Genomic DNA, 26,706 nt, shown 5'->3' with positions numbered 1-26,706 from the left:
TTTAGCGATCGTATTTTCGCGATTTGCTTCGTAAATGGCCGCATCCTCGTCATTTTTTATCTACGGAAGATTAACGGAGATCGCCCATGTTAGTCTAATCCCGCTAATCGAAGGAAGATCTCTTCACACGCGACTCTCATCTCAACGAATTATAATCATAAAAAATTTTACCTGAATTGTCATGATATTTAAGTCGTTAAAGCTTACATTTATCGTTAGATTCGCTTCTAGGCGTCGATTTGTCTTCAACTTTGGGTGCGTTCCGAATGCGCATAAAGCGTGTGATGTATCGTTTTATCCTTCTTTATCATTTGGTGAACAATAAGGATAAATGATGCATCATACGCTTCATGCGTAACTCGGAACGCATCCTTTGACACCAATCGCGAATCACTTTGGCGGTCGCGCGCGTCATTTCAAATATGATCGGTATACAAAAGGACAGGAATCGTTTTTCACTCAAAAAATTGATGCATCCGCAAAGCTCTTATACGAGCATCTACGATAGATAGGGAGGGGTATGTGTGTGTGTGTGTGTGCGCGCGCGCTGGGTACGTATATGTATATATATATATATATATGCATATATATTTATATATTGGAAGTCTCACGCGGGGCGACTATACCTTGTGTAGCTTGGTTTGAAAGACATCAGGTACATCTCGACGTTTCGTTACGTCAAACGGTGATTCGTTCGAGTGATACAAAACGGTACGCTCGATATTAGAATACGATATATGTAGATTTACGTACGTGTGTATGTACGTGTATTCGCGTGCCGTTTTCCCGCTCTTCAGTCGTGTGCATCGATCGCACCGTAGCGGAAAAGCGTATATGTGTACATAAATATATATAAGTGTAAGTACATACACATATGTATGCATATATAGTCTGTATACACAGCCGTTCCTGGAAGAGCGATCCTCATTAATCGCGGCTCGAACGCGCCTGCAGAGAGCTTTAAAGCGACCATCGATCGTTGCTGTCCTCGCTCCATATTCGCGAGAGAGCGAGAGAGACGGAAAGACAGAACTCTCTCCCGAGAGTCGAGTGCTAAATAGGACACTGCAATAGCTCGCAATGCTCCGCGCTCATACGAGATATCACGTCGAGGCTGCACATTATACTGGATTACACGCTCTTTGCGACCATACTTTGAATCTTCAGTCGCAAAAGCAAGCTCGAAAGAAGAGTCTCTCTCTCTCTCTTTCTCTATCTCTCCTTCCGTGTCAAGCTGCGAAATTTTATAAAGTTTTACTTTTAAAACAGAAAGAGAGAGATTTCACCCCCGACGCGTTATCCAAAGCGTACGTATTGTATTGGAACATTACACTCGCAGCTACCATACTCTCGGAATGGCACGATGACGCTTGAAAAGCAGCGCGTTCGCGAGAGGATGCCTTCCTCACGAGAGGGTGAAGATCGAAGAGCGCTCCTTTGATCCTTCCGCAGTTTCGATGGCGCTCCTGCGACGTTCTGGTTCCGCGATCAGCAGCACCGGGTTCTTCGGCGGAGTATTATTATCATCGCTATCGTCGGGCAGGCCGTAGTCGGTGCGGCAAGCGAACGCGACGCTGTTCGCCCTACGTCGCGTCTTGACCTTTAATGTCGCGCTGCTAGACTGCGTCTGATGTTGCTGCTGTTGCTGCTGCTGCTGCTGTTGCTGCTGTTGTTGTTGCTGCTGCTGCTGCGGTTCCTGCGTCGTGAGGCCGCTACTCCTGCGGCTACCGCGTCTCGGTATCCCGGTCCACGATCTCACTCGGGCCGCGGTGCTGGATGGAACGGCTCGTTCTCAGTCCCCCCGGTGTCTAATTTCGGTCGTCGTCGCCGTCTCAACACTGGTGGATCCGCGCTCGCTCGCGGTTGAGTCGCCTGGTCATAAGGGCGCCAGCGTTTTGCCGCGGCGGGCGAGACGGCTTTCCAACCATAGGTACGGCACCACTGCCAGCACCAGGGTCACGGCAAGGCCTAGCACGCGATAACGGGTGCACACCGCGCCGTGCAGACTGAGCGCGAGGGTCAAGCCGAGCCAACGCCAGAAGAGCGACGAGGACAGCGGTCCTTGCCACGCGTTCGGATACAGGCCCATCACCAACGCTGAAAAAGTCAAAGATTGAGAAATCTCTTCTTTGGTTCTCTCCCCCTTTTTTTCTTACTCATTCTCTTGATAGAATTGCCGTTTTTACTTTAGAAGTCTCTATTATTACGTTTTTACAAAAATAAACAATTTTTAAGAATAGTGTAAATTAAGATATGCTATTTTCAATCCAACAGTATATTCTCTTCATGCTTTTTCTTCTCACGGATACAAAGACGATGTCTCGCCTCTTTTGTCTCGTTTTACTTGTTCGATTCTATATACACGCATAATTTCGTTGTGTCCCGCGGTAAAAAATTTTTTATACATTAATATATATAAATATGTATAAACATACATAAACACACATAAGTTTATAATCATGAATAATTATACATGAAATATGTCCATACATCTTTTTTGTTTTGTAAAATTACTTTTTAGTGTACTAAAAATAATAATATTGAAAAAGACATCAAAAATAGTTAATGGGACTATTTTTGCATTGTTTGTTTTAGAAAAAATCAAGTTTGGAAAAATGTAAAAAAATTTGCTCATACATAACTATGTATAATTTTACATGTAACTATGAGCAATTCTTTTACATTTTTCCAAACTTGATTTTTTCTAAAACAAACAACGCGAAAATTTTCCTTTTAATTATTTTTGATGTTTTCTCATTATTATTATTATTTTTAATACACTAAAAAGTAATTTTACAAACTAAAGAAGACTATATAAACATGTATGGACGTATCTCATACACAATTATATATGTTTATGAATATTTATATATGTTTATGTATGTTTATACATATTTATATATATTCATGCATAAAAAATTTTTTACCGAGGTGTATAGAATTGGCGAACAGTGCTCGCATTCTGACGAGATGCAGATGCATGCCGACAAAGCGGAGCCTGATGGAAATCGCTTCCGAAACTTTAGTTTGGCTTAATCGCAACGATCGAATTCACAGTTTCTGCGAACTATCTTGCAAGTTGCTTTCATCTTAAATCGCTTTACCACCTTTGTCCGCACGTTATAGAGGTCAAACAAGATACTTACTGTATATCAGAGTTTCCCAAATGGAGTTACAAACGCCCCAGGCAGCTGATATAACGTGGAAGAGAGCCGGGTCATCTCCCGTCGGTCTCCAGGTTACCAGAACAAGTAGAAGGCAGGCATGAAAAGCGAAACCCACGACTAGAACGGAGAAAATAGTCTGTTCTGTCTCTGATTCGAGATTAAGTCATTCGAATTAACATGATGGGACCAGAATCATCTTTACATTTAATTTTAAATTATTAATTTTTTACTTAATTTTTTTGCTATCAGAATTGCAGTAACTGAGTCCTCATTTGTTGGCAACTTGATGCCTTCACGATATGATAACACTGAGTAGCAACTTGCCAACAATTTGCCGATAACTTTAAACCGGGGTTCGACTCCCAGCCGAAATAATATTTTTTGCAATAAATTTATTTACAGTTTTTCAGCATATTAATATCTTGCTAATATAATGCCTGATTGTGCATCAAAATTATTTAAGAATTACTTGTCAATTTAATTTAATTCGTGATATTATTCCAGTAGTTTAATTGCGTTTATAAGTCCGGAAAACCTATTCGGCCCGCAGTTTGAAGGACTATAAATATGTTATATATGCAAGTACGTATATAGTATATATAATTCACATTGAATTATTTAAAGCATTAAAGATTTAACTTCGACCGGTATAGGCTGTTGAATTTCTATTATTAATTGTGTTTCTCACATGGTACGGTCTTATAAAATAAGATTCTTATTGTTTAAAATCGTCATCATCAAAATTCGTACTATTGCCATCATGTTGCCAAATAATATGCAGCATCATACAATGCTGTCATATTGTCGACAACGCAAGATAACATTGACGCAGCTATCTTGCTGTTAAACTACTGGCGATACATATACACGTTATTGTCTGCATGTTGCTACAATGTCGGTATATTCGAAATCGTTGAAGACAAATCTACGGCAAGTTGCCAGCATCATAAGCAATCACAGATTTGCTGAGACACGCTTTGCTATCTGGGTCTATTATTAGATGCTTATTTAGGTCCGACCGTGTGCTTGTTACTGAATTTGATATTTTAGAAATCACTTACCTACGACAAAGTACCTTTTAATATGCCTCAGCAACATCGAGAGCGTCGCAGCGGCCAGAGCTTGTAACAGAGCCAAACTCAGGAAACTTAGGGTCACCGTACCGGCGCCACCTAAGGCGCATACCACGTATGCCTGAACAAAACACAATATCCTCTTTAGAGCCACTTGACTTTGAAAAAATACGCCAGTTATAGTTGATTTAAGGAAATTTGGAGTCACTCGTGTTGCGTTTGCGAAATATTTCAATCGATTTATTACGGAAGATAATTCAAGATTTTGTTAATGTCTCGGAAAGAGAAAATAATTATGTATTTTCGACCTCTATGTATAAAATAACTCAATTAGTTGATAGCTATTTTGAAATACTTTCTTAACTTCCAGGAAGAGAAATTCACTGAATTAGATTAAATTATAAATATCGAGATAGTTAATTATGATATTCATAAATATCATTAAAAAAAATCGACTTGTCTCGTTTACCTCCATAAAATCGGCGTAAATGAAACCCTGTTCCAGCCCGATGAAGAGCGTGAGCGGCGCTGCGAGCTGAAGCTTCGGGTCCTGAAACGCGCATTTCACGGATTTGAAGATGTCTTTGACGCTGGCGCGATCGTGGTTCGTCTGAGGTTCCTGCAGTCTAGAGTCGAGGAACGCGCAAGATATTCCTAGACCGAGCACCGCCAAGCCAAGCCAGATGCTAACGAGGATCCTCGAAGTGCCCGACGTGATCGTCGGCACGTAAAGCGATTCGTTGTAAAAGTACATCTCTTCTGAACAGTACTCAGCACCGCAAAGGTCGGTGTTCATTATGCTAGATGGTATCAAATCCGTTAGCCTGACAAGGATCGCAGCGATGAGGCAACCTGGGATCGTAGAATAATATCAGATAGATTGAGTTGAGAGATTAGTTGAGTTCCTAATATGGTATAAATTAAAAATAAGCGGAACGCTGTCGAAAAATAATATAATTAATATTAATATATACATCAATTATTACGTATATAAATATGAAAACGATTAAAAATAAAATATTTAGGCACATGTTGAATTACAATAAACTAATTACAGAAAACTAATCAAGTAGAGATACTCGAAATAGAAATTGAAAAAAAAAGAAATTACTGAGTTAACTTAGAATTTTTGCAAAGATTATATACGATGTCAAATAAGGTCAAAAGAAATAATAGTTGCAAAAATACCGATTGCGAGGCCGATATCTTCAGCCAACTTGATTCCCCGATTGAGTCTTCTCAACAGACATTCGCGGCGCGTTTCATCCGCAGGATCTTCGGGATCGACGCAGACGAGCGCCAGGCTGGTCGCGGAGACGTTGATGTGCGATGTCCTCGCCAGGAAGCTCGAGCTAGCGCAGCAGCCTAGCATCACGTAGCTGGGCGCGAGTATGTACCTGGCGATGCGGAATAGAACGCCGTGTGTACATACAAATTAATGTTTAAGATATTCCATTTTTATCCGGTTCAATTCTTTTATCAAATCGTACCTCGGTTTAATATTTGGAACTGCTAGAACGCAGAGATTCAAAATTTAGAATTCGCAGCTTATATTCGTTTCGTATAATAAATCGTGTCTCGAGCTAATATTTGGAACGGCTAGAGCCTAAAGATTTAAAATGTAGAATTCTCTTCATTCATTTTATACGAATCAAACGATATCAAATTGGTGATTAATGTAACGAATATGATCGTCCATAAATTGAAAATTGAAAATTCGAATGAAACTCGACGTTTAATTACCGTACCATTTGGGATACAAATGCACGCCGACGAAGATAGCAGTGACTACGTGGCTCGCGGTGATGGCGAGATTCGTGCCGAGCCGTTGCACGACGATGGGTGCGAAACAGCTGGTGGCGGCTGCCATCACGTAGAGATAGGCGAGAAGCACCGGACCTAGACGGGGTTCGAACGCGCCCAAACCTGCCTGAAGCGGGAAAATGGGCAGCGTGGCGGCCGAGCAACTCGCATGGCTGAGCAGAAGGGCCGCGATGTGACGTAAAACGACCCTACGTGGTGGTCTGGGCCCGGACGGGGCCGCACGGACAGCTGCGATCAATCGGCGCACGGACGATGCACCTGCCGATGAGTTCATGGAGTCGCGACGCCGCCACGATAGCGCCGAGGTGCGCGTCGATCGGCAGGAGATCGGCGAGTATGCCGCCATGTGCTGCAAAAGGAAAAAAGATAAGAAAAAGGCGAGGAGTTTCTCCGCACGCATAATTTGAGGGGTAACACCTATGTAATCGGCTGTAAATAAGGCCTACGTTTGGGAATTTTTTTTTGTTTAAGGGGATGCTGGAGTGATCAAATTATTACATTACAGTCGTATAAAAATCTTCGAATTGATTGAACGGAATAAAAAATCCTTTTACAGGAAGTACATTAAAGTAGACGCAAAATTAGGAGGTGGTGCAGTGGATTTTAATATAAGATCCACTGCACCACCTCCTAATTTTGCGTCTACTTTAATCCTGTAAAAGGATTTTTTATTTTCTTTACTCAAATATCTATAGAAATACGTAGCCGTTTTTGAAAATATCGATTTTTGACAAAATGACGAAAGTACAAACAAAAAGTTCCATTTTCGTCATAAAAATAGTCGAGTAAAATCAGCTGTAACTCAAAAAATTTGTAACTTATAAAAAAATTCTACGTATTTCTTTAGAAAATGTGTGATTTATTAAATACCGTTAAAATTTGAAGTAAATGGGTTAAAAATTATTTGAAGTTCTACTGCTAGCCAACTTAAAAAATACTGTTTTGAGAAAATCGCGTTTAAAGTTTTGAATGTGAATACTTTTAAGTTAACGATTGAATTTTTGGGAGGCTATAACTTTCGAAAAAAATTGTGTATCGCAATAAAATCACTTGCACTTCATTTTTGAGACCCTAAAGTGTATTTTAAAAGGAAAAAAAATTTTTTGAAAATTTTACATAAGTATTACGCCTTAATCGTAATAGCACGACACAATCGGCGAATCTAAAAACTCGGCCAACGGAAGCGCTATAATCATCCGATGAAGATTAGAAACGGTAATCTCACACGTGGAACGCTCAATATGCGTACGCGCGACCACAACTTTTTTAGACCTCGACGTATTCTCCGAATGTAATTTCTTAGGATTTAAATTTAGATCTAGCTGTTAATCTAGGATTTCAATAAGTAACGTTAGATCAGATTAACTTTGGATTAAAATCCAAGTTCGCGACTTCTAAATGCATTTGTACATGAAAAAAATATAACTTTGTTAAAATATTTAAAAACTTAACTATTAGGCTTTACTTAAAACTCCGCTTGAGCGTCCTACATTATTTAATAGTTTTCAACAAAATTACTTTCAGATTTATATCTAGCTAAAGATTCTCTCTTCAACAAAACTGTTCTTTTCATATTATGAATCTTAAATCATTTCAGCTATTGCCAGAATATTTATAAAAATTAGGGCGGAAGCACAGAGTTAAGCACAAAGTATAACGCACAATGTATAAGAAAATGAATCAAAGTCCTTCATTTCCTTCCTTTTCATGAAATATAAGAGACTCTGATTGATTGATTTTCTTAATGCTTTATGTGTTATGCAAAAGTCTGTACTCCGACCTTTGTGAGATATGGTCGACTTGAGCTATCAAGATCTTTCCAAGTATTAACAATCGATCCACGATGTGTTGGTACCTCTAACATGGTATCGTTGTCGCAGAGAGTAGAATGATGATGCCCGCTACTTCTTGCACGTTTATGCGAATGCGCCAACGGCGGTGGCTGCGGCGGCAATCGCGCCGGACCAAGACTGCCGATCGGCGCCGGTTTATACACCGGGCTCCCCAGCTTGTCCTTGGACAGCTCGTGAAGATTTGGCAAGGAACCCATCGTTATCACCTCGCCGCCGTTCTGTCACTTCGCGATTACTCGTGTGATGCTTCCTCACGCGCGATCAGATCCCTCACTCGATCTCATTACGATCGGGTAATCGCCGTCACGATCAAAGTTTTTCTCATCTGCGAGTTGGTCATCTAAATAGAACGGACTTTTCATAACAAGTGTAACAGTGCTGATCTATTTTCATATCAATTAAACGTTTCTTATAGGTAGATTCAAAGTACGAAGTTAAAAATTTTCTAATATAAAATTTTTCCAAATGTGACACTTAACGAAATCATCTTGTTCTTCATTTATTCCTAGTAAACAAGAAACATTTTGGAATATTTTAGCAACATTGCAACGCAACGTTAATTGGAATGTTATAATGTTGCTGCAATGTTGCTGATGTGTTTCAAAATGTTTCTTGTTTACTGGGATCTGAAACGCTTTGAAAGACAAGAATATCTCGTATACATACGAGACTCGACACGTTTTAAGAAACACATCTGGTATCATATATTGAAATGAAAATTATTCGTCCCCGCGGCGGTCTCCTTCAAACGTCAGATAAGAAGTCACTTAATGTCGGATAAGGAAGTTAGCTACGAGAATCCCGTGCATCTTGCGTAATTCATTCGAACGATACTCGTCACTCGTGCTAATTAGAGATGGAGAAAAAAAGCAAGAAAAAAATTCAAGAACCAAGAATAAAAATCGTAGCGGTCACCCGCGCAGCCTTGAACGAGAACTTGCTGAGCGAGACTAGCCATCGGCGTAAATGCCGTAAATAAATGAGACGCATAGGAGCGACCTTCGTCGAACGAACGGTTTCGACCAATTGCGGTGATTAACGATTGGCAATCGGTAATAATCGACTGAAACCGGAAATCTAGAAGAATGTAAATTTACGCGCGGAACGGGTCTGCGATCGCGTCATTCACGATTTTAATTAACCTCGGCAGAAAGGGGAAAAGGGAAGGGAAAAAAAAAGAGGAATAGAACATCAGAGCATGATCGCACGACACGCTCACCGCAAACGCGTCGATTGTTATCTGCTTATGCAACGTGAGCCTGTAACATAAGTACCTGCTTTACACGCGCACCTCCCCTTAGCAACGCGCGTGATACCTTTTATCGGACGATCTAACTAGAAACGATCGGATTTACTTCTTGTCTCTATTCGTATTTTAATTTGTAACTGTCATTTGTAACTGTCTTTGGATTAGCCTCGCGTTAGTTGAGCTAATGACTGGATTAACCTCGCGTTAGTTGAGCTAATGGGAATCTCATCTTGGATAAGATCGGAACAATAATTTTCTAATTATCGCTCGTAAAATAAATGGAATTTTCAAACTATACGAATTAGAGTAGCTTCAAAGTGAAGTAATTAGCATCATCTGTTCTCCGTTTGTTTCTGTGTTAATGTCACGAGGCGATTCGTCTCCGAGTTTATTTAAACATTCAGCAACGTAGAACTTTGTTCTGCTAAAATGCATATACGACATCCATGAGTGCTTTTTTCGAAAAGTGCAGCGTTCAAGTTGACATTTGCCGAGCAAGATCATCGAGAAGTTCTCAATTATTGAGAGGAAGTTTCGGAGAGTAATCAATAGTTTTAAAAGCGACTTGGCTGGCTCGGCAACTCGAGATTCACAGCCGACTATTCGCATCTCTCTCGATTGTAGATTTGGTCGTTCGATTCTGTCGGTCTTCCGTTATTTCGACGAGCGTGCCGCACGCGATGGCAAAACTCTGACGCGTGGAAATCTATCGAAAAAAACTCGCCGCTAGGTGGGTGTAGCCAGTAGACCGAAGGTGAACTAGTTTTCACACGTAAAACTGTTCACCCGGCAACATACGACTCACGTTTACGCGGAATTAGTGGGAAATTCAAGACCGGAGAGGAAGGAGAAGAAAAAAAGATGTAATTAAATCAGCAAACTGATCTCTTTTCTGTTATAGTAAAAAATAAATAAAACAATTTATCTGAGATAGATAAAACAATTAGAGATCTGTTAATAGATTGTTTTCTGGTATAGTACTCTTTAAATTCTTTAGAGTGAAATCTCACTCTTAAAGATGAAAAATTTTGTCGCTGTTTTTCAATAGTGGCAGAATGTTCACTCTCTTTGGAAAGTAAAGTGAGATTCCACTTTAAATTTAGGGACTGAAAAATCTAATAAAATAAAACAATTATATTCGTATATGAGAAAATATGATATGAGAAGATATGAGAAAAATGATCGATATCGATGGAAGACGAAGAGTCGCGTGAGTTCCTCTAAGGAGAAACGGGCTCTGATAGTCGCGGTTCTGGCTTTTCCCGCCATCAGGTACCCTGAAAACCGACGGGCGCGCATTGCAGCTGCATTGTGTGTGCGGTATTCACTGCGTGGATGCTGAATGCATCTCGCGGCGTTGCAACGACGTGCGTCACAGGGGAAAATGCGGCCGATGCGACACGATGCTGAATCGATATTTCGTTTTTCAGCACTGTCCGCGCTCCTGACCTTGGTTATTATTCTCGCGTCGGCCCACGTAACGTTAAAGCTGCCGATAATTACGTGGGTTTGCGTCGCTGGACTCGGGAAAGAGGTACGACGAATGAGAATGAAAAAAATGCTGCAAACTCATTACCTAGAGAGAAGCGAGGTCCTAGGGAGACCCCGCAATCAATAGGAGAAAAAAAATTGGACTATAAGATTCTTATTTTCGAAAATCTCATTTTTTTTAATAATGCCAATTAATTTTCTTCTATAGGAAATAATTAGACGCTTAGTTGTCGGGATGATACTGAAAAATATCGGTAATTTTACGTTTCTTCGTGTTTAGCTGCCTTTCGACTGGAATATGATTATTTCAACACGCGGAGCATTTGATCGAACAGGACAGCCGCGCGCAAAGCAGGGTTTATTTTTCACGCTACGTTACGCATGACGGTAATAACGTGGCTGTCGGCGAACATAACCGAAGACAACGGAGTGATGCAGCAATTTATTGTACACGTACAACCGAATACCATATATTTAGACGAAGAACCGGGTGAACGTATCAGACGAAACGTCGGAGAGACGATTTTAAATTTTATTCAAGAAATCGAAGGAATCATAGCGATGATAATGGGATAAAAAGTGCGGGTTCGCAAGGGAAGGAATGGAACTTACGTTTTCGCATTTACGCAGCTACCCGGCCGAACAGTCGCCATGGTCCCCGCCGACTAGGAGCTGCCCAAACTCAACCAGTTGTTTCGCAGTGGATCGTCACGGAGCGTGATTGCCCCTTGTGAAACCAAAATTGTTGCTCTCATCCCGTGCAACAGCTACGAACTCTGTCATCAATGTTCGCAATGCGTCAATTGAAAATTGTCTTTGCACGTCTTTAGAATTTAATCAAAGACGCGTCGCGTCTTAAATGATAACGACGCAAAATCACTATTACATTCTCGGCACTCGCGGCACTCGCGAGATTTCAGAGTCGATTCGATGAACCGTCGTTGCGAATATTCGCATCCCAAAGTTGGACGTCAGATATCTGGGATTTGATAGGATAATCAATCATATGAAGCGAAGCTTGATGCACTCGTGTAAAGATAATGGACGCTTGCCCCGCTCAGGATCGAAATCAAATTGAATTCGCGAGGTCGTGCACGAATAAATCGGTACGAATTTAATGCACCTGCGAAACACTAATAATCGATGATTATTGAAGGCGACAAAGTTGAAACGAAAATCTCCGTGTCGCGAGCAGATTGCCATAAATCACACGCGGATACCACGGTATAGTCACTCTGGGGGTGGCTCATCATATTAATATCGATAATGAGCTCTGTTAAATATGAAGCAGACGAAATCGAGAAGGACGCGAAACGCGATATTCAAAACTGACGATCAATCGCTGATCCCTTTTCGGGGGTGCGCGCGGAGGTTTTCGCTCCGGATTTAATTGATGCTCCTCTCTACACCCACGAGTAAGTCACGCAGGGATGTCAGATCTCGGTATCCCTCCGGGAGATGTAAACACAGTCCAAGTCGGTGGAATTCCGATCCTCTCGTTTGATGTCGTACGAACTTGTCTTTCCAACTTCGTAGACGCGAATGGGACCGCGAATGCGAGTTCTTACGGGATCGCAACCGACGGTAACCCGAAATACCGATCAGCAACAGGATCCAGATCCCGGGCCGACGAAGGGACGACTCGCAGAGAGGCTCGCCTCTCTGTACCCGCAATTCGGTGTCGCTCGGTTCTGCTCGAGCCAGCTCGGCTCGGCCTCCTCTTCTGATGGTCGATAACAGCGAGAGTGCGTACTGAGGGCGCGCTCCTTTGATTCCCACCGAATCTCTCCCGAGTGCAATTTCCCTCCGAATCTTATCCTAGCACGCGAAAAATCCTGCCGCTAATCTTAATTGGTCAATTAACGGAGCTGTTATTAATTTGATCATCGGCAAAATCAGTCGCATGATTCGTTTAGATTTGTTTTCACATAAAGGCTATTAGCTTGTTCGCATTTGTGCAAGTTTATAGTTACAGCTTGAAAATTATAACTTGCGAAAGGGGATGTGAATTCGTTTGAATTATTAAGGAATAAAAAAATATTTATATAAACGCGTTTAACGACAACTGGCGTGATATATGTATGCTTCCGTTACGGAAACAAAGCTCATCGACGAGTTTGGATTAATTTATAGTATCGAAATCCTGCGGTGAAAATTAGGTCGGGGTCACACGTGAACGATATTAGATCCTGTAATCAGTATGTATTTCCAAGTCACTAATTACCTGCGCTGTTGCAGGGACGAAAGTTCCGCTCGCGAATCTAGCGGCCTTCCACGGATATGCACGCGCCGCGAGCGTGCAGTTACATCTTTCGATTCTGTCGTCGACAGTAACGTCGATTGTCGCACCTGTCACGCGTAACTGTCACGTTTTGCAACGGGGGAAACGAGCGCGAAGTTGAAGGCGATTCGCTGTATCGGCAGATCGTAAAATTAATTGAATCGGTAAAGGAAAAAGGGAAGAAGAGAACGCACGTACACCGTTTAAATTACGACAAAAAATAAAAACAATTAAATGAATCTATAATATTTTTCTAAAATGGTTTAACAATATTCTTCTTTTATTCTTTCTATCCAATAATTCGATGATCAGAAAAAAAGGATCGACAGATGTTCAATCATTGTCGATCAAATCTGAATTTATTCAGACGCTTCGACGCTGTATTTTTAAGCTTCCGCTACATTTGACTTGGCAAAAAAAAATTTCATCCGGCTATATCCGACTGTACGTCCTTCGACGATCTCAAAATTGAAAGATTCGACAAGAGATCGTAAATCTATCAAGCAGCGCACACATTTATGACATCATTAATCTATTCATGTATTAAAATTTATCGCAATTGTAATAATATAGTATTAAAGGGCTGTAATTATTGTATAAGAATTAATAATTATATAATTAATAAGATAAAATGCTCGAAATTAACAGTAAAGTTTATCGAGTAAACATAATTTTTCCTTATGAGACAAAGTTCTAAATCGAACTTGCGAACAAAGATGAGCCCGAGTTCTCGAAGGAGAACGGCGCGATGAATAATCATGGTATGCGATATTATCCTATTTAGCCTGTCCCGAAGACCATGTTCTTCGATTAACGATCGCGATCGCGATCACGACAACAGGACATGCGCGTCCTGCTCCCGCCTCTCAAGGCGAGACGACAAACCGCCTTTGTCATTATACAGCGGCGAGCCGTGATACATGAGAGAGGCACGGGGAAGTGTGTCAATGTTACGGCGATCGCATGCCACGTATCTGTGCACTTAGGTTGGTGCGTGCCGCTCTTCGAGCCGCGGGGTTAATCACCTCGTGCCGCTCATTATATTGTGCTCATAGCGATCGACCGAAGACCGACTGTTCCTTATAGGCTGGAAGTGATCATAAAAGTTGCCAGACTGTTTCGCAAGTTCGAAATAAAATTATAAGATCGAGTTAAGTCGAGGTCCTACAAAGAGCAACATAATTATCTTTCAAATGTACCGAGATAATTACATTCTCGCGCAGGCGTCTCCAAGTACGGCATACGTTAATTATCCGGATGAAACACCCGTGATACACATCTTTTGCTTTCAATGCGCGTAACTTCGCGTTCCGAAGGACTCCGCCGTTTCCGCGACGCGACGAGGCGTCTCCGCGCTCCTCTCTGTACAGTTCTCCCGTATCGTTTTCCAGCAGCGATGATGTAACGATTAAGGTGCAAGCGGTCAAGTTGCGACGCGACCTTGAAAATCGAAGATCGAGAGTATCCCCGCCGTCGATGCTGATCGTGGTGGTGGTCTCCCACCATGGCGAAGCGTAGTCACATGCATACACCATATCGCGAGTCCTGTCCCCTTCTTCCTTGCGTTAGACGCACGGAAGGAAGGCCCGATCCTTGGACACTTTCTTATAAATGTACGTTGGTCACCAACTCGTGCCTCATTTGACGCTCCACCCTCCTGTACGCGGAGGGATTAATCCGCGGGACCGTTCTGTTCTCTTATCACCTGGTTCCTCGCCCGACTTCCCTTCGTCATCGCGCGTCGCGTTGATCCGGTGTCGAGAAGTGGATTCCTTTCAATTTTTTCTGGAATTTAAGATTCTCGGTTTTACCTGTTAAGGATACTTGTGAGTACTCTATCAGCTTTATAAATTTTCGACGGAATTTCTGACGGAAAAGTTAGAAGTAGCAATCTTGTTCATCTTTTCGAGCAATCAAAAGAACGAAAGCTCTTCGCAGCTTTCCACTTGTTGAGAGGCGAATGAGAAGCTTGCTGCATCGGCAAATCGATAAAGCAGTTGCTGAAAGAAGTTTAATGTAAAGATATTACGAGGTTTTATATTTCCTTTTTTTTTTTGAATCTGTTTTATTCCGGAGATTTAGATCGAACGTTCTTTCTTGTAGCATAGCAATGTTTTTGTATCAATGCCCCTAAACTATACCTTCCTTTCAACCTCTTTGACTATTCAATTCTAACAGAACTTGTTCCGACAGAATTTCAAGCATTAAAATCTAATACGTCACACACTTTTACGTTACAAGGAAATCAACTCTAAATTAGCTAAAGCGATCGTATTGCACAATGTTCGGCGAGCCGGATTTCAACAATTGAATTGGGACTGAATAAGAAAAAAAGTAGTAAAAGTATCGATTGAACGTGCGAAGGAAAGACAATACCTAGGACTCTGGACATACGCCTTGTAATACGAATATGCAATACGAAGAATCGTGTTCGTGCATAACCGTTTGTTCCGCACTGCTTATAAAAAACTGTTCGGAATGTCAACAGACAGGAATATAAATCCGTGCATATGTATCCATACATGAATAATTAAATTTATGTATTTGTTATTATGCAATTTTTATTTAAAGAAAATATAAAATGCAATGAGTTAAACAAATTATTTTTACTACGATGCATTTTCCCTGGTAGAAATTCCATGCATTTTTTGAACAATTACTAAACAGTTATACCAACTTCTGTCTAGTAACTGAGAAGGAAAACTACTTAAGATCCCAATCAGGATGTAACGCTTTGTTTGCAGTTACTGCATACAAAAGTTGCATAAAATCTGAATCCATTTACTGAATAGAAACACAACAAATGGATATTAAATTGATTAATAAGCAAGGCAACTGCTCACGAAATGGACAGAATAAAACTCTATCAAGTTCTTGTTCATTTCCTACTCAGTATTGGCATAACTAATGACAATACAGTAATATTAGATAGTAACTGGATAGAGTTTAAGAAAACTGCATACATTTCTGCCAGGGTTCCAGGGTTTCTTTTTAAGTCGTAGACATTTTTTTTTTCAAGATTATCCTAAAATTACAACTCTCAGTAATCCGTAAATAACAAAATTTTTTCTCATTGCATGCGGATGCGACTCTCGTTCTCGACTCTCGTTCTCAATCGCGCAATCTCGGTGGTCTCGGCGATTAATTAATTAATACGAATGCGATTATCGCCTCCGCTGCTATTCTGCCGCTGTTCCGCGCTATTTGCGAGGCTCGTAACTCGCGATACGCCTTAGAGGCCCGTTAGATCCGCATCCAATCCGAGATGCCGACGCACGTTCTACCCATAATGTCTATTCAACCTTCAACTTAGCGCAGGTCTCTAATTAAAACTCTGCTGCGATCGCTTTGTCAATAGCTTTGCAGATCGTATGATTTACGATTATCTCTATTAAATCTTCATGCAATCAAATATTAAAAAATTCACGTAAATTATCGATTGTCCTAACATCTATTTTGTTGCTTCAGTCTTATTGCACTGGCTTCAATTTCGCGAATGTACATACGTCTAAATCTCCTATGAAAAATGCATGCTCATAGAAAAAAAAGGATAAGAAAATATCCACGTGTAAATGTTCGTAAGATGCAACGAACGCTAATGCTCAGTTAATTATTCGAATAATAACGGATGATAAATGTACATCGCGTAAATCCATTCAGTACCATATATTGGATTCGTGAAACTATGAATCAGACAGTTTGCAATAAATAGTAATATCATAGATTTGATGGTTAACTTTTACGTAATACACGCTTATTAGATATTATACAAGAATTCAATACGTCTTCCAATAGCGTATTAATTGATATCAATTGATGAATTGATATTCATCCAAAATAACTATTTCGCTTACCTACTTTAGTTACCAATTATTTCTGCTACTGTACTTATTGCTTCTACATGAAAAGAACGGTTTCGTTCTTTGAAGCATCTATAAATTTAGCTAAATACAAATTTGAAAATATTTTTGTTGGATCAAAATCAGTATGTAGAACATTCAAATTGCTTGCTAGAATATTAAATCACTGTTTGCAGTATTATCATCATGCTTAATCGTCTTATTATTAGATAATTGTTTCATCTAACAAAACACTTTCAGATCTATATCTAATTAAATATTTATATATCTCAACCGTTCTTTCCATGTAATTATGATCATGCATTTACGAGATCGTCTGTTCCTGTGACTATTTGCAGAACGCGACGCTTACGTTTTTTTGACGCAATTAAATTTTCTTTTATTTAGAGAAAGAAATGAAAATCAAATACGATATCGAGGATAGTGTTGTAAGATGCTCGGAAATTTAATCGTTAACAACGAAGATATATATTTTTCATTTACTCTCGGTATAAAACTTTCACCGAAGAAAGGTCGCCGCCGAGACTCGTAAGAGCGCTTTGCACGCTTCGCGGAACGCATCCCGTATAAGCGACGACAGTGTCCGTCGCCCCGCGGAATCTCTCGAGTGACGCTGGAAAAAATCATTAAATCCAATCGACCGGAAAACACGGGAAGCTGCTCCCTTTTTCCTCCCTCCCCCCCGCGGGGAAAGCGAGACGGCGAATGGCTTTTAATCGATCGGCGCGCGCGAACTCTCCTCCCGAGGCGATGTATAAATAATGTATCGAAAGGGAGAGCCGAGTTACTGTAAAAATATGTTGTATTCACGAAAATCGCCTTGCAAATCGAGGTCCCAAATCACGAAAAAAGATTCGCGGATTTGGATGGCAGATTGCCTCATTGATAGTCTCGGCGAATGAAATTAAGATACATATCTTCAGATACAGATGCAATTTAAATACGAATTATGCATTCGAATCATTCATATTCCGCAATTCACTATTTATTGTCCTTCGTGTATTATTCGCGCGTTATTCGAGCAGGATGCGTGTACCGTTCCGCCTTGACGCGCTCCTCCTTCTTTTTTGTTACTTTTCTGTGCTAATTGCTGACAACGCGTGAGCGCACAGCGCATAAATACAGTGATGTTCTGTATCGTGAAGTGCGAGTCTACGTAAATAGATCATCACGAATACGTTTTTAAACTATGCTAATAGACAAAAAATATTTACGTAGAGAGATATCTTCTAAAATATTTTTCGAAGCGACGATTCTCGTCTATCTATATAACTGTGAAATAATAGAGATGATAGTTGAATTTTATCTGGAATCTACAAGTTTCTACGAACATGCAATTACGCGTTCATTAACAATAAACAGTTTTCGACGCGCCCGTCTGTTCCGCTCGTCATTACGTTGACGTTGCGGAACGGATTTTTATCCATCATTTAAATATCTCCCTTTTAATTGGTAATGATGTAACACAAACTAATGGCACTTCTGCGTAATAAAATATAGGTACGAGCTATATTTTATGATGTAATTATAGCTGTTCTCCTCCCTGAGATATTGCAATAACATCATATATTCGTGTATTTTTCCGACTTCCGCAATTTTATTGTAAATCTGCAAAATCATCTTCGAAACGCAATTAAAGTCCGAATCCCAGTTAAAAATAAATTCTTTTAAGTCTCTGTTCGCCATGATAAACATTGCAAACGATTAAATTACTAGCCAAAGCCTTAAATTTTTTTAAATCAAATTTTTGATCACTTAATTTATTATTATCTCATATCATTTCGATATCTTTTTTATAAGAAATCCAATGAGATTCTGCGAACATTAATAAGATAATTTCAATCCTCCGAGGCGTGAAAAGCAATTAAGCTTGAAACCTATTCGGTCTCAGAGGTTTTAATTACAAGAAATAATTTAAAATAATCTATGATTGGCAGACGATATCGCTTATTAAATTTTTTTTCTTTTTAATGCTAGAAACTTACTTACAAGCATTTATTTTACTTACCAAGCGAATAAATTACTATAAAAATAAAAAGTGATGAGAAACCAAACATTTAATCCACTCTAAAAAATATGATAATGAATTTATAAATATCATGGGTTTTAAATCATTAAATCCACACTATATTTTTTAGAGTATCAGTAAGAAAGGCATAATTATTAAAAATTTTTTTAAATTCAGAATCCTATCTTTTACACAAGGAATATAATCTATTAATCTATTAATCTAAAAGATTATATAAAGAGATCAATAATGAAAATTAAATATTCCAATAAAAAGTGAATTTCTTTACTCGAATTTGTTATCCGACGGAGTCGACTAATCGTGGATACACGTGTAGTGTTCAATAATGATGAGATAATAACAGCAGTTATCTCGCTCAATGAAAATAAATTGTATATATTATATAAAGTAATTTAAAGTTATCGTCGACCGTCCTCAGATGAAGGCGTAATAGTGAGAGACTTTTTCGTTCAAATTATCCTGCACGTGTAAAATAGACGTAGAATCTTTGCTTGTACCAATATTATTATCTCGGAAAGATTCCGCAAAAAGATACAACGTGTAATTTCATGTAGTACACCCGCTTATTATAACGCTATTTATGGTCTATCTATCACCGTCGCGCAGTTAAGGATTTTTACATTAATAAATCATAGCATACGATAATCTTTCGATAATTTCTGCTTTGCGTGATTATTGTCCGTTTCTACCAATGCAGTTTAACTTTAACTTGGTTCAACTAACCCTCCATCTTTTTCTAGTTTTAAGAATAAGAAAAAGATGAAGAGTAAGTTGAACTGAGATTAAAATTAATCTACATTGATAGAAACGGGCTTATGATGATCAATATATAAACCGCACTCGTGCCCTTCAACTACAATAGTTTGACGACAAATCGTCAAGACGGACATCAACTATTCATATTGACTAAGGCAAATAACTATGCTTTGCTTGCTTATCGTTAGCTGTATCAGCGTACCGTTCGCGCGTGTAATTACAGCGGATTAAATTACAGATTCGTAATGCTTCTCTGCATCGAGCGGACCTCGTCGCTGACAGAAGCAGTTTCTTGAGACTCAATCGAAACCGTCGCGAAAAACTATAATTTGTCGCTGTTAACGCAAACATTTCGAGACTATCGCGAGACTAGACGTTATTGCCAAGTTTACACCTTGACATTCACTAACGGTCATCGATTAACTGCGAAAGATGAATTTTCCAAGCGTGTCTAATCGCACTTTTTTTGTCGATATCGGAATGTTCGTGCTATTCGAAACATTCGGCGAGTGGTCACGGCTCCTTCATCGATCTTTCGTTTCTTCAAAAATATCTTTGTCATCTCTACGTCCGTCGCTTTGTTAAGTGAAGCGTGATATAGTTTTTGTTCATGATCGATTTACCTATGACGTTCTCGTTTAGCTTCGTCAGCTCCGTCTTCGTTTCATTCGCCTTACGTAATTTATCAAATTAGCTCGACGTATATAATATAATGTAAATTAAAAGAGAATAAAACAATTAAGAAAATTCAATTGTATGAAAATTAAGAGTTAAAGATTAACGCACGTCGTTGATTTAATCTATTTTCGCCTAACGAATTAAAGCATACTGTTTTATCGTGACGTGAGTTGTATGTTACTACAACCGTTTTAATATTAACGATACATACGAATGATAATATTCGTTCTATCTCAATGATTTTGGTTCAAGGTAATCCGGCACGAGGCTAATGTCTTAAGCTTCTCACACGTGTACGAGAATATGAGCTTTTCAATCCTCAACATCTACTCCGTCTTTCCCTCTTTATTTGCTTCTCCTCCGAAGACGACACTCATGCGCGTGATTAAAACGACGTCAACAAAATTACGATAATAATGAATGTCGTATAATTTTTGTTATGCGAGATTGCACGTGTCAATCGCGGCACGTGGCGAGAGTACGCTCGTCGTCGTTGATTCTTTAAACCCTTTGAGTCACACTTTCGCAAAATATCACGATGACGTAACGAAGTATACCATATAATCTATGGCATAACGTAACTTTAACGTAGTTCAATAACAGTTATACATCTTCAGCCGCAATGTTTGCAATTCGTACATACAACTGCGTTATCTCAATTTGTATACAAGGCATTATATTATTTTACAAATTAAATCATCAATTGGTAAACTATATTTAGAAATACGCGCACATGATGTACATTCCGTATAATTAAAGTAACAATTTAACAATGGTGTGCGCGTTTCGTAACATTATTAGCAAAAATTTTCCTATAGGATGACGATTATTTCTTACAAAGAGTACATGCAGCATCTGTATTCAATTAGACCGTTCTCCGATTGTGTCCCGGACTCGTCTGGCGCTGGTGAACGTGTCACGCGGAACCCGTTCGCGTCACTCGCTTACGTTTAGGGTCGATGCAACGTGCCGTTCTCGCGGAGGCAATTGCATTACACGTAAATCGCACCAGTGGAGACCTTGAGCGATCACCGGCACGGTACTGACCGGCGTAGCCGCTACCTCGGTCAGGATATTGAAATTAAAATACTACTGTCGATCGATCGCGAATAATAAAAGCTCTTTCGTAACGACGGTCTTCTCGCCGCGTTTCCGATTGCGATTCCCGTAGTACCGTTTTGGCGATGAATGTACGTGACTGATGATCCAACATCTTTGATATTCATAAACGATGCGAGCCCTTAGCGAATGATAGAACAGCATATTTTTCTTCTGAAAAGATCAAATGTAATAGCGTTCTAAGAAAATCACATTAAAAATTCAACAACCGAGAATTTCTTACCATGAGAATTCTTAAAAGTACGATTCCCAAGCCAAGCGCGCTGATTGAAGATGCTACTAGATTCTTATGGAAACGTAATTCAATTCGGCGTAATTTATTGCGTGCACGCGTACAACGTTTATCCGCATTCTATTCGACTAATGCAAGCTCGCGGATAAAAGCGTCGATTGCGCGATAACTGATACCTTCGCCGACAAACGCGACAGCTATAATTCTCGTCGTATGCTAATTATGTAACTTGGATGGCAAGCAATCTTGTAATGTGAGTAAGAAAGAATCCTTCTTGGAGATATGCATTTTCCAGATCAAACAAAGATGTTGCGCTCGATGATGCAAAAATTTGCGTTCCTCTACAAGCCTTACGCGTTGGCTTTAATGTCAATCGGCTATATCATAGCAGAATTGGGCCACTTTCTGATAGGTAAGTTCTAATGGTAGTGTGTTCTTCGTATTTTTTATGAATCTAATTCACTCTCCAGAACTTCTAAAGTAAATCTCATTCTTAAAGATAGAAAACTGAGCAACTCTGTTTCAAGATTGGTTTAATTTTCACTCTTTAGAGTGAATTTCACTTCAAACAATTTAGAGAGTATGTATACGTTGGTCGATGCTGTGCACATTGATCAATTTCGAACGATTATATTTCGTTATCAGAATTTGAATTCTTTTACCATGTGTTGTTAACTACGTATGTTTTCAACGTATATGATTTTTTATTAAAATGGCAAGGTGTGACGAGCAAAGCGGTCGCCGAGGACTTGCACTACGGTGACATATCCTGCCAATTTAATTCGACGACGTTGACGGTGGCCGACCTTCCGGTGCCATGCGAAACCGCGAAGAATTCTACCTAGTAAGTTTTATTAATATCACCTGCTCCAAAAAATCCCGGTTGGAAAAACGTTCCGCCGAGAGACTCACGTGTAACTGTAAGCACAATTAGCTTCTTTCGCCGTTTCCTCTCGCAACTCGATTTCCTTGTAGGAGATTGATTCATCGCGCGTGGCTTAATACCGCTAAATCACGTATCAATAATAAACCTGAGATACTGTTACGAGATGCTTGGGAGAAGACACGCGACTCCGCGAGATTAATCGTTAACGTTCCAGAAAAACTACTATAAGTGCCGCAAATAATTTTTCGCGTGATTCACGAGATGCGAGATGAATCTTCGTGTAAATGAATTGTACGTAATTTGCACGATAATTATTATACTGGCAAATCGATCACGTGGATCGAGGTCTTGTTGTACACCAACGCAGCAATTATCGTGTGCGTCATTACGCCGCGCTTTCGCTCGATCCACTCATATAAACGCTCTTTGTTGCTACAGCTGCCAATCCCTGGAATTGAACGGGTCCTATTACTGCGAGTGGAATTACAATGGCCTCGGTCTGGACTATCAAATCTTGGCGGGGCCCAGCTTCATCGCGATCTACACGATCGTCGGTATTATCCTGGGAGTCGCGGCTGATAGATACAACAGGTAAACCGATTAAATTAATTTATGAGGTACAGTGTAACACAGTAATCATTTCATCTCTATGTGAACAAACAGAATTTTTGCAAACAATAAGGATACAATGATTCACTGTCATATCTGTGTCTCTTGCTAGAAAGCACCTATAATTGCACAGACAAAATATATTTGCTATATCTTTAACACTCTTCTTTCTCGTTCTAGAGTGAAACTGCTGACCGTCTGCACTATAATATTCAGCGTTGCAATCATCTTGAGCGGGGCCGTGATTGAATACTGGCAGCTCGTTATTCTGCGAATGGTCCTGGCGGCGGGGTAAGTCCTGGTAATATAATGGCATTTCCGCTTCCGATCGCTTTCGTTCGTAATTAACGAATAAACGGGTTACGATCGTTACGCCGCGTTACGTTATATTAAAATCCGAACGAATATTGCAGAGAGGCGGGATGCAATCCACTGGCGACTGGTCTTCTGTCAGACTGGTTCCCGGAAGAACAACGAGGCCTCGTCATGTCCATTTTCAATTGGGGCATTTATGGCGGTTACGGCATCGCCTTTCCGGTCGGTCGATACATACCTGATCTGAACGCCTGGGACCTGGTGAGCTAATATCCGATAGATATTGTCTCCTTTGTGCTATTTTCTCCCTCTCTCTCTCTCTCTTTCGTATTGGTTTTTAAAACCTGCGTGTTCCGGCGAATAATTGCTCGATATATCCTGAAATCATTTCCGCGCGGAAGGAAAGCATAATGAAGGTCACAGTAAATTGCTTCGATATAATAGTACAACAGAGTATTTCCGACGATATAAAAAAGGACACATACAAGTCAAATTATTTAGGATTAAATACTAATACAAATACATAATATTAGCAAAGTGATAAATTAATTGAAATATAGAGATATGGAGAATTAAGAATTAACATAATCAAATTGAGCTATTAATTGGCAGGGCTGGAGGATCTGTTATTATGGAGCCGGAGTGATCGGCTTAATCATCGCCGTCTTTACCGGTCTGTCGTTAACCGAACCGGAAAGAAAGACGATCGGAGAGGAATCGACTAACGACAGAGAGCGACTATCGATTTGGAAAGTGCTACTGCAACCGCGCATTGTTCTCTTATGCCTCGCCGCCAGCATCAGACATAGCGGTAAAAGGCAATACCTTGAAGCGAAAGGATTGAGATATCGAGGGTATATTAGATATCCTATCGAGGATCTATTCGAGTTTGCATTAATTCGGCGAATTCACCTTGCTATGATATTCTTCTCTTTAAATACACTTTATCTAATCAAACTAAAATCTGTTTGAATCTGCGTTCGATTTGAAGAAAGAATAAATCAAATCTAACTTAAGTAATATAGCTTCTTTTTGAAATTCCGAAATTAATTTAAAAAATTCCACATTAATTATATAGAAAATTAGATCACGATGAAATAAAACAGTTTTCACATACAATGTAATTTATATTGTAATATGGTGAACAAAAGATATCGTAGACTTAATAATGGATTGTTTCTTAACTACGTATCAAATGCTCTGTGAGCATTAGTTTTACACTTTGGAAGAGCCATAGCTCAAAAATTACTCATTATCGATTATTGAGCTTGATGTCTGTGATATCTTTTGTTTACCATATTAGAAGGTATATCAAATATGAAAAATAATTCATTTCCGAGATCCAATTTTCCATATAATTAATCTTTTATTTTAATTATCTAAAATACTTTTATTTGATCGTAATTAAATCGTCAACATAAAAGGATTATCTTTATTCTTTCTTATTAGTCTATTTCCTTCTTCGATCAAGCTATTTACTTTCAATTTATGCCACAATCTTTTTTTTAATTGCACGTACCGTTTTACGCAAACAGGATTTTGTTGCTTTTTTCAGGCGGTTTGTGTTTCGCTTACAATTGCGATCTGTACTACAGAGACTACTTTCCGGACTATGATCTCGGCTGGTGGCTTTTCGCCGTCACGATTGTCATCGGTAGTCTGGGTGTCGTGATTGGTGGAATAATTAGCGACAAGTTCGTAGCAAAAATGGGAATTCGTTCGCGTGTAGCGTGTCTGGCGATCAGCCAGCTAATCGCAACGCCGTTCGCATTCGGTTCGGTGTATTTCAATCCTCTTTGGGCCATGATCACACTAGGAATCTCTTATTTCTTCGGTAAGACGCGACGTTACGTATGGAATTGAATGCTGTAAATTTCCAAGCTCAAACATTCCACAAAATATCGATACATATTTTATACAGCAATTGCCTTTAAATTCAACGATCTTATCGTTTTATTTGCAGCTGAAATGTGGTTCGGAATAGTGTTCGCTGTTGTGGTGGAGATTGTTCCTTTGAAACTGCGATCAACCACCGTTGGCGTTTTCCTGTTTGTCATGAATAACATTGGCGGAAACTTACCAATTCTTGTCGAGCCTACCAGAATAGCCATCGGTTTCCGGGAATCGTTGTATATTTATTACGCTGGCTTCTACGGCATCAGTAAGTATATGTAACGGAATAGGAAATTAATTCTTATTGCCATCGTATAATCGTATTCGCAATCGCTTATGTCATTGAATTTTTTGTACAAGTTTCAACCCAGGAAGCGAGAAACATCTTGAAGCATTTCAGCTGAAATATTTCAAAATGTTTTCTTGCTTACTAGGAATCACTTTTATAAAATCAATTCTCGATTTTATTATCACGCGTATCTATATATATAACATTGACGAATCTAAATAAACAGCCATATATATAGGTATCTAAATAAACTAAAAAACAACGACGAAAAACGATTAGTAAAACTGCTTTAGCAAGTCTTTGATCACGAAAAAAACGTGTAGTTGGACGATAATATCATGACACTTTGTACGTAGGTTCCATTATGTTCTTCTTCACCATGTTCCTAATGGACGGTCCCGCGGAGGTGGAGAGAAAAGTGAACAAAGAGGCTCCGCCAGCGTACGACAATAGCACATTTACTAACGACGATGGCCAATTGCCAACGTTGGAACTGCCACCGTTTCCGGCGCGACCACCGATCTACGAACATTCTCGGTTATGAGCAGGAAAAGGCTCTTGCTCCGAAGAGTGTAATGTAAATAGTGTTTCAGTTATGTTGGACTAGACATGAGTCAGGTAGTTTAAGATTGACGACATTAACGTCGATCGGAAATTTGTTACAAGAAGTGTTTCACACCGTCAACAGAGAGAAATTGAAATTGATATAATCCATATTTACAGTGGAAAAATACCAGATATTTTGTTTGTGATATTTTTTGCGTCTTCCGTCGGTCAAATGTTGATGGGTTAAAGTTCTTCAAAACCGAGACTTGCGAAATTGTGCACAGGCACGATTTACAAAGCAGCAACTGCGATAATTAAAGAGTTTTGTTTTGTTTGAACGTGGCATGTTGCAAAACATTTACGAGCGCATGGCGGATTACATAACGCTCTTGATAAAGAAGTTTATAAAAAGATTGATAAACTCTCCGACAATCTTCAAGATGCGTTTTGTGTTCTTAAAATAGAAGTCTGTAATGAAGTGAGCGTCTGCAGGTGTAAGTTTTATAAAAAAAAAAATAAAAATATATGAAAACCTTAATATAATATTAAACTTAAT

The 26,706-nt window shown here is 39.6% G+C and overlaps 3 protein-coding genes across 3 annotated transcripts; 1 reads left to right on the top strand and 2 right to left on the bottom strand.

The window, feature by feature from the left end:
* Window positions 1-1,281: 1,281 nt before the first annotated feature.
* On the bottom strand, window positions 1,282-11,794 carry LOC108726712 (UNC93-like protein). Its single transcript, XM_018454451.1, has 8 exons — window positions 11,270-11,794; window positions 7,920-8,257; window positions 5,989-6,413; window positions 5,429-5,637; window positions 4,710-5,092; window positions 4,229-4,361; window positions 3,147-3,284; window positions 1,282-2,097 (listed from the first exon to the last, which is right to left on the bottom strand). The coding sequence occupies exons 2-8, from the start codon at window positions 8,112-8,114 to the stop codon at window positions 1,877-1,879; spliced, it is 1,704 nt and encodes a 567-aa protein (XP_018309953.1). The 5' UTR covers window positions 8,115-8,257; window positions 11,270-11,794; the 3' UTR covers window positions 1,282-1,876.
* Window positions 11,795-14,018: 2,224 nt separating this feature from the next.
* Window positions 14,019-14,473, bottom strand: LOC108726628 (uncharacterized). The gene is made up of 2 exons (XM_018454306.1): window positions 14,183-14,473; window positions 14,019-14,102 (listed from the first exon to the last, which is right to left on the bottom strand). The coding sequence occupies exons 1-2, from the start codon at window positions 14,471-14,473 to the stop codon at window positions 14,019-14,021; spliced, it is 375 nt and encodes a 124-aa protein (XP_018309808.1).
* Window positions 14,474-14,606: 133 nt separating this feature from the next.
* Window positions 14,607-26,654, top strand: LOC108726648 (putative metabolite transport protein HI_1104). The gene is made up of 10 exons (XM_018454333.1): window positions 14,607-14,764; window positions 21,908-22,024; window positions 22,333-22,456; window positions 22,937-23,089; window positions 23,288-23,398; window positions 23,521-23,683; window positions 24,035-24,233; window positions 24,978-25,256; window positions 25,386-25,583; window positions 25,961-26,654. Exons 2-10 carry the CDS (start codon window positions 21,919-21,921, stop codon window positions 26,146-26,148), a joined length of 1,521 nt encoding a protein of 506 aa, XP_018309835.1. The 5' UTR covers window positions 14,607-14,764; window positions 21,908-21,918; the 3' UTR covers window positions 26,149-26,654.
* The last annotated feature ends 52 nt before the right edge of the window (window positions 26,655-26,706 follow it).

Source organism: Mycetomoellerius zeteki, unplaced genomic scaffold, assembly GCF_001594055.1.
Source record: "Mycetomoellerius zeteki isolate Tzet28-1 unplaced genomic scaffold, Tzet1.0 scaffold433, whole genome shotgun sequence".
Classification (NCBI taxonomy): Eukaryota; Metazoa; Arthropoda; class Insecta; order Hymenoptera; family Formicidae; genus Mycetomoellerius; species Mycetomoellerius zeteki.
Note: the sequence above shows the minus strand (reverse complement) of the source record. Positions and strands in the feature narration are given on the sequence as shown.

Coding starts and splice junctions, on each gene's coding strand:
- LOC108726712 (XM_018454451.1), bottom strand. CDS start 8,114: ATGGGTTCCTTGCCAAATCTTCACGAGCTGTCCAAGGACAAGCTGGGG. Junction 5,638..5,988: donor GTGCATTTGTATCCCAAATG/GTACGGTAATTA, acceptor CCGCATCGCCAG/GTACATACTCGCGCCCAGCT. Junction 3,285..4,228: donor TAAAAGGTACTTTGTCGTAG/GTAAGTGATTTC, acceptor TCTCCGTTCTAG/TCGTGGGTTTCGCTTTTCAT.
- LOC108726628 (XM_018454306.1), bottom strand. CDS start 14,473: ATGGTGTATGCATGTGACTACGCTTCGCCATGGTGGGAGACCACCACC. Junction 14,103..14,182: donor GTTTCATCCGGATAATTAAC/GTATGCCGTACT, acceptor TGCTCTTTGTAG/GACCTCGACTTAACTCGATC.
- LOC108726648 (XM_018454333.1), top strand. CDS start 21,919: ATGTTGCGCTCGATGATGCAAAAATTTGCGTTCCTCTACAAGCCTTAC. Junction 22,457..22,936: donor ACCGCGAAGAATTCTACCTA/GTAAGTTTTATT, acceptor TTGTTGCTACAG/CTGCCAATCCCTGGAATTGA. Junction 23,399..23,520: donor CGAATGGTCCTGGCGGCGGG/GTAAGTCCTGGT, acceptor CGAATATTGCAG/AGAGGCGGGATGCAATCCAC.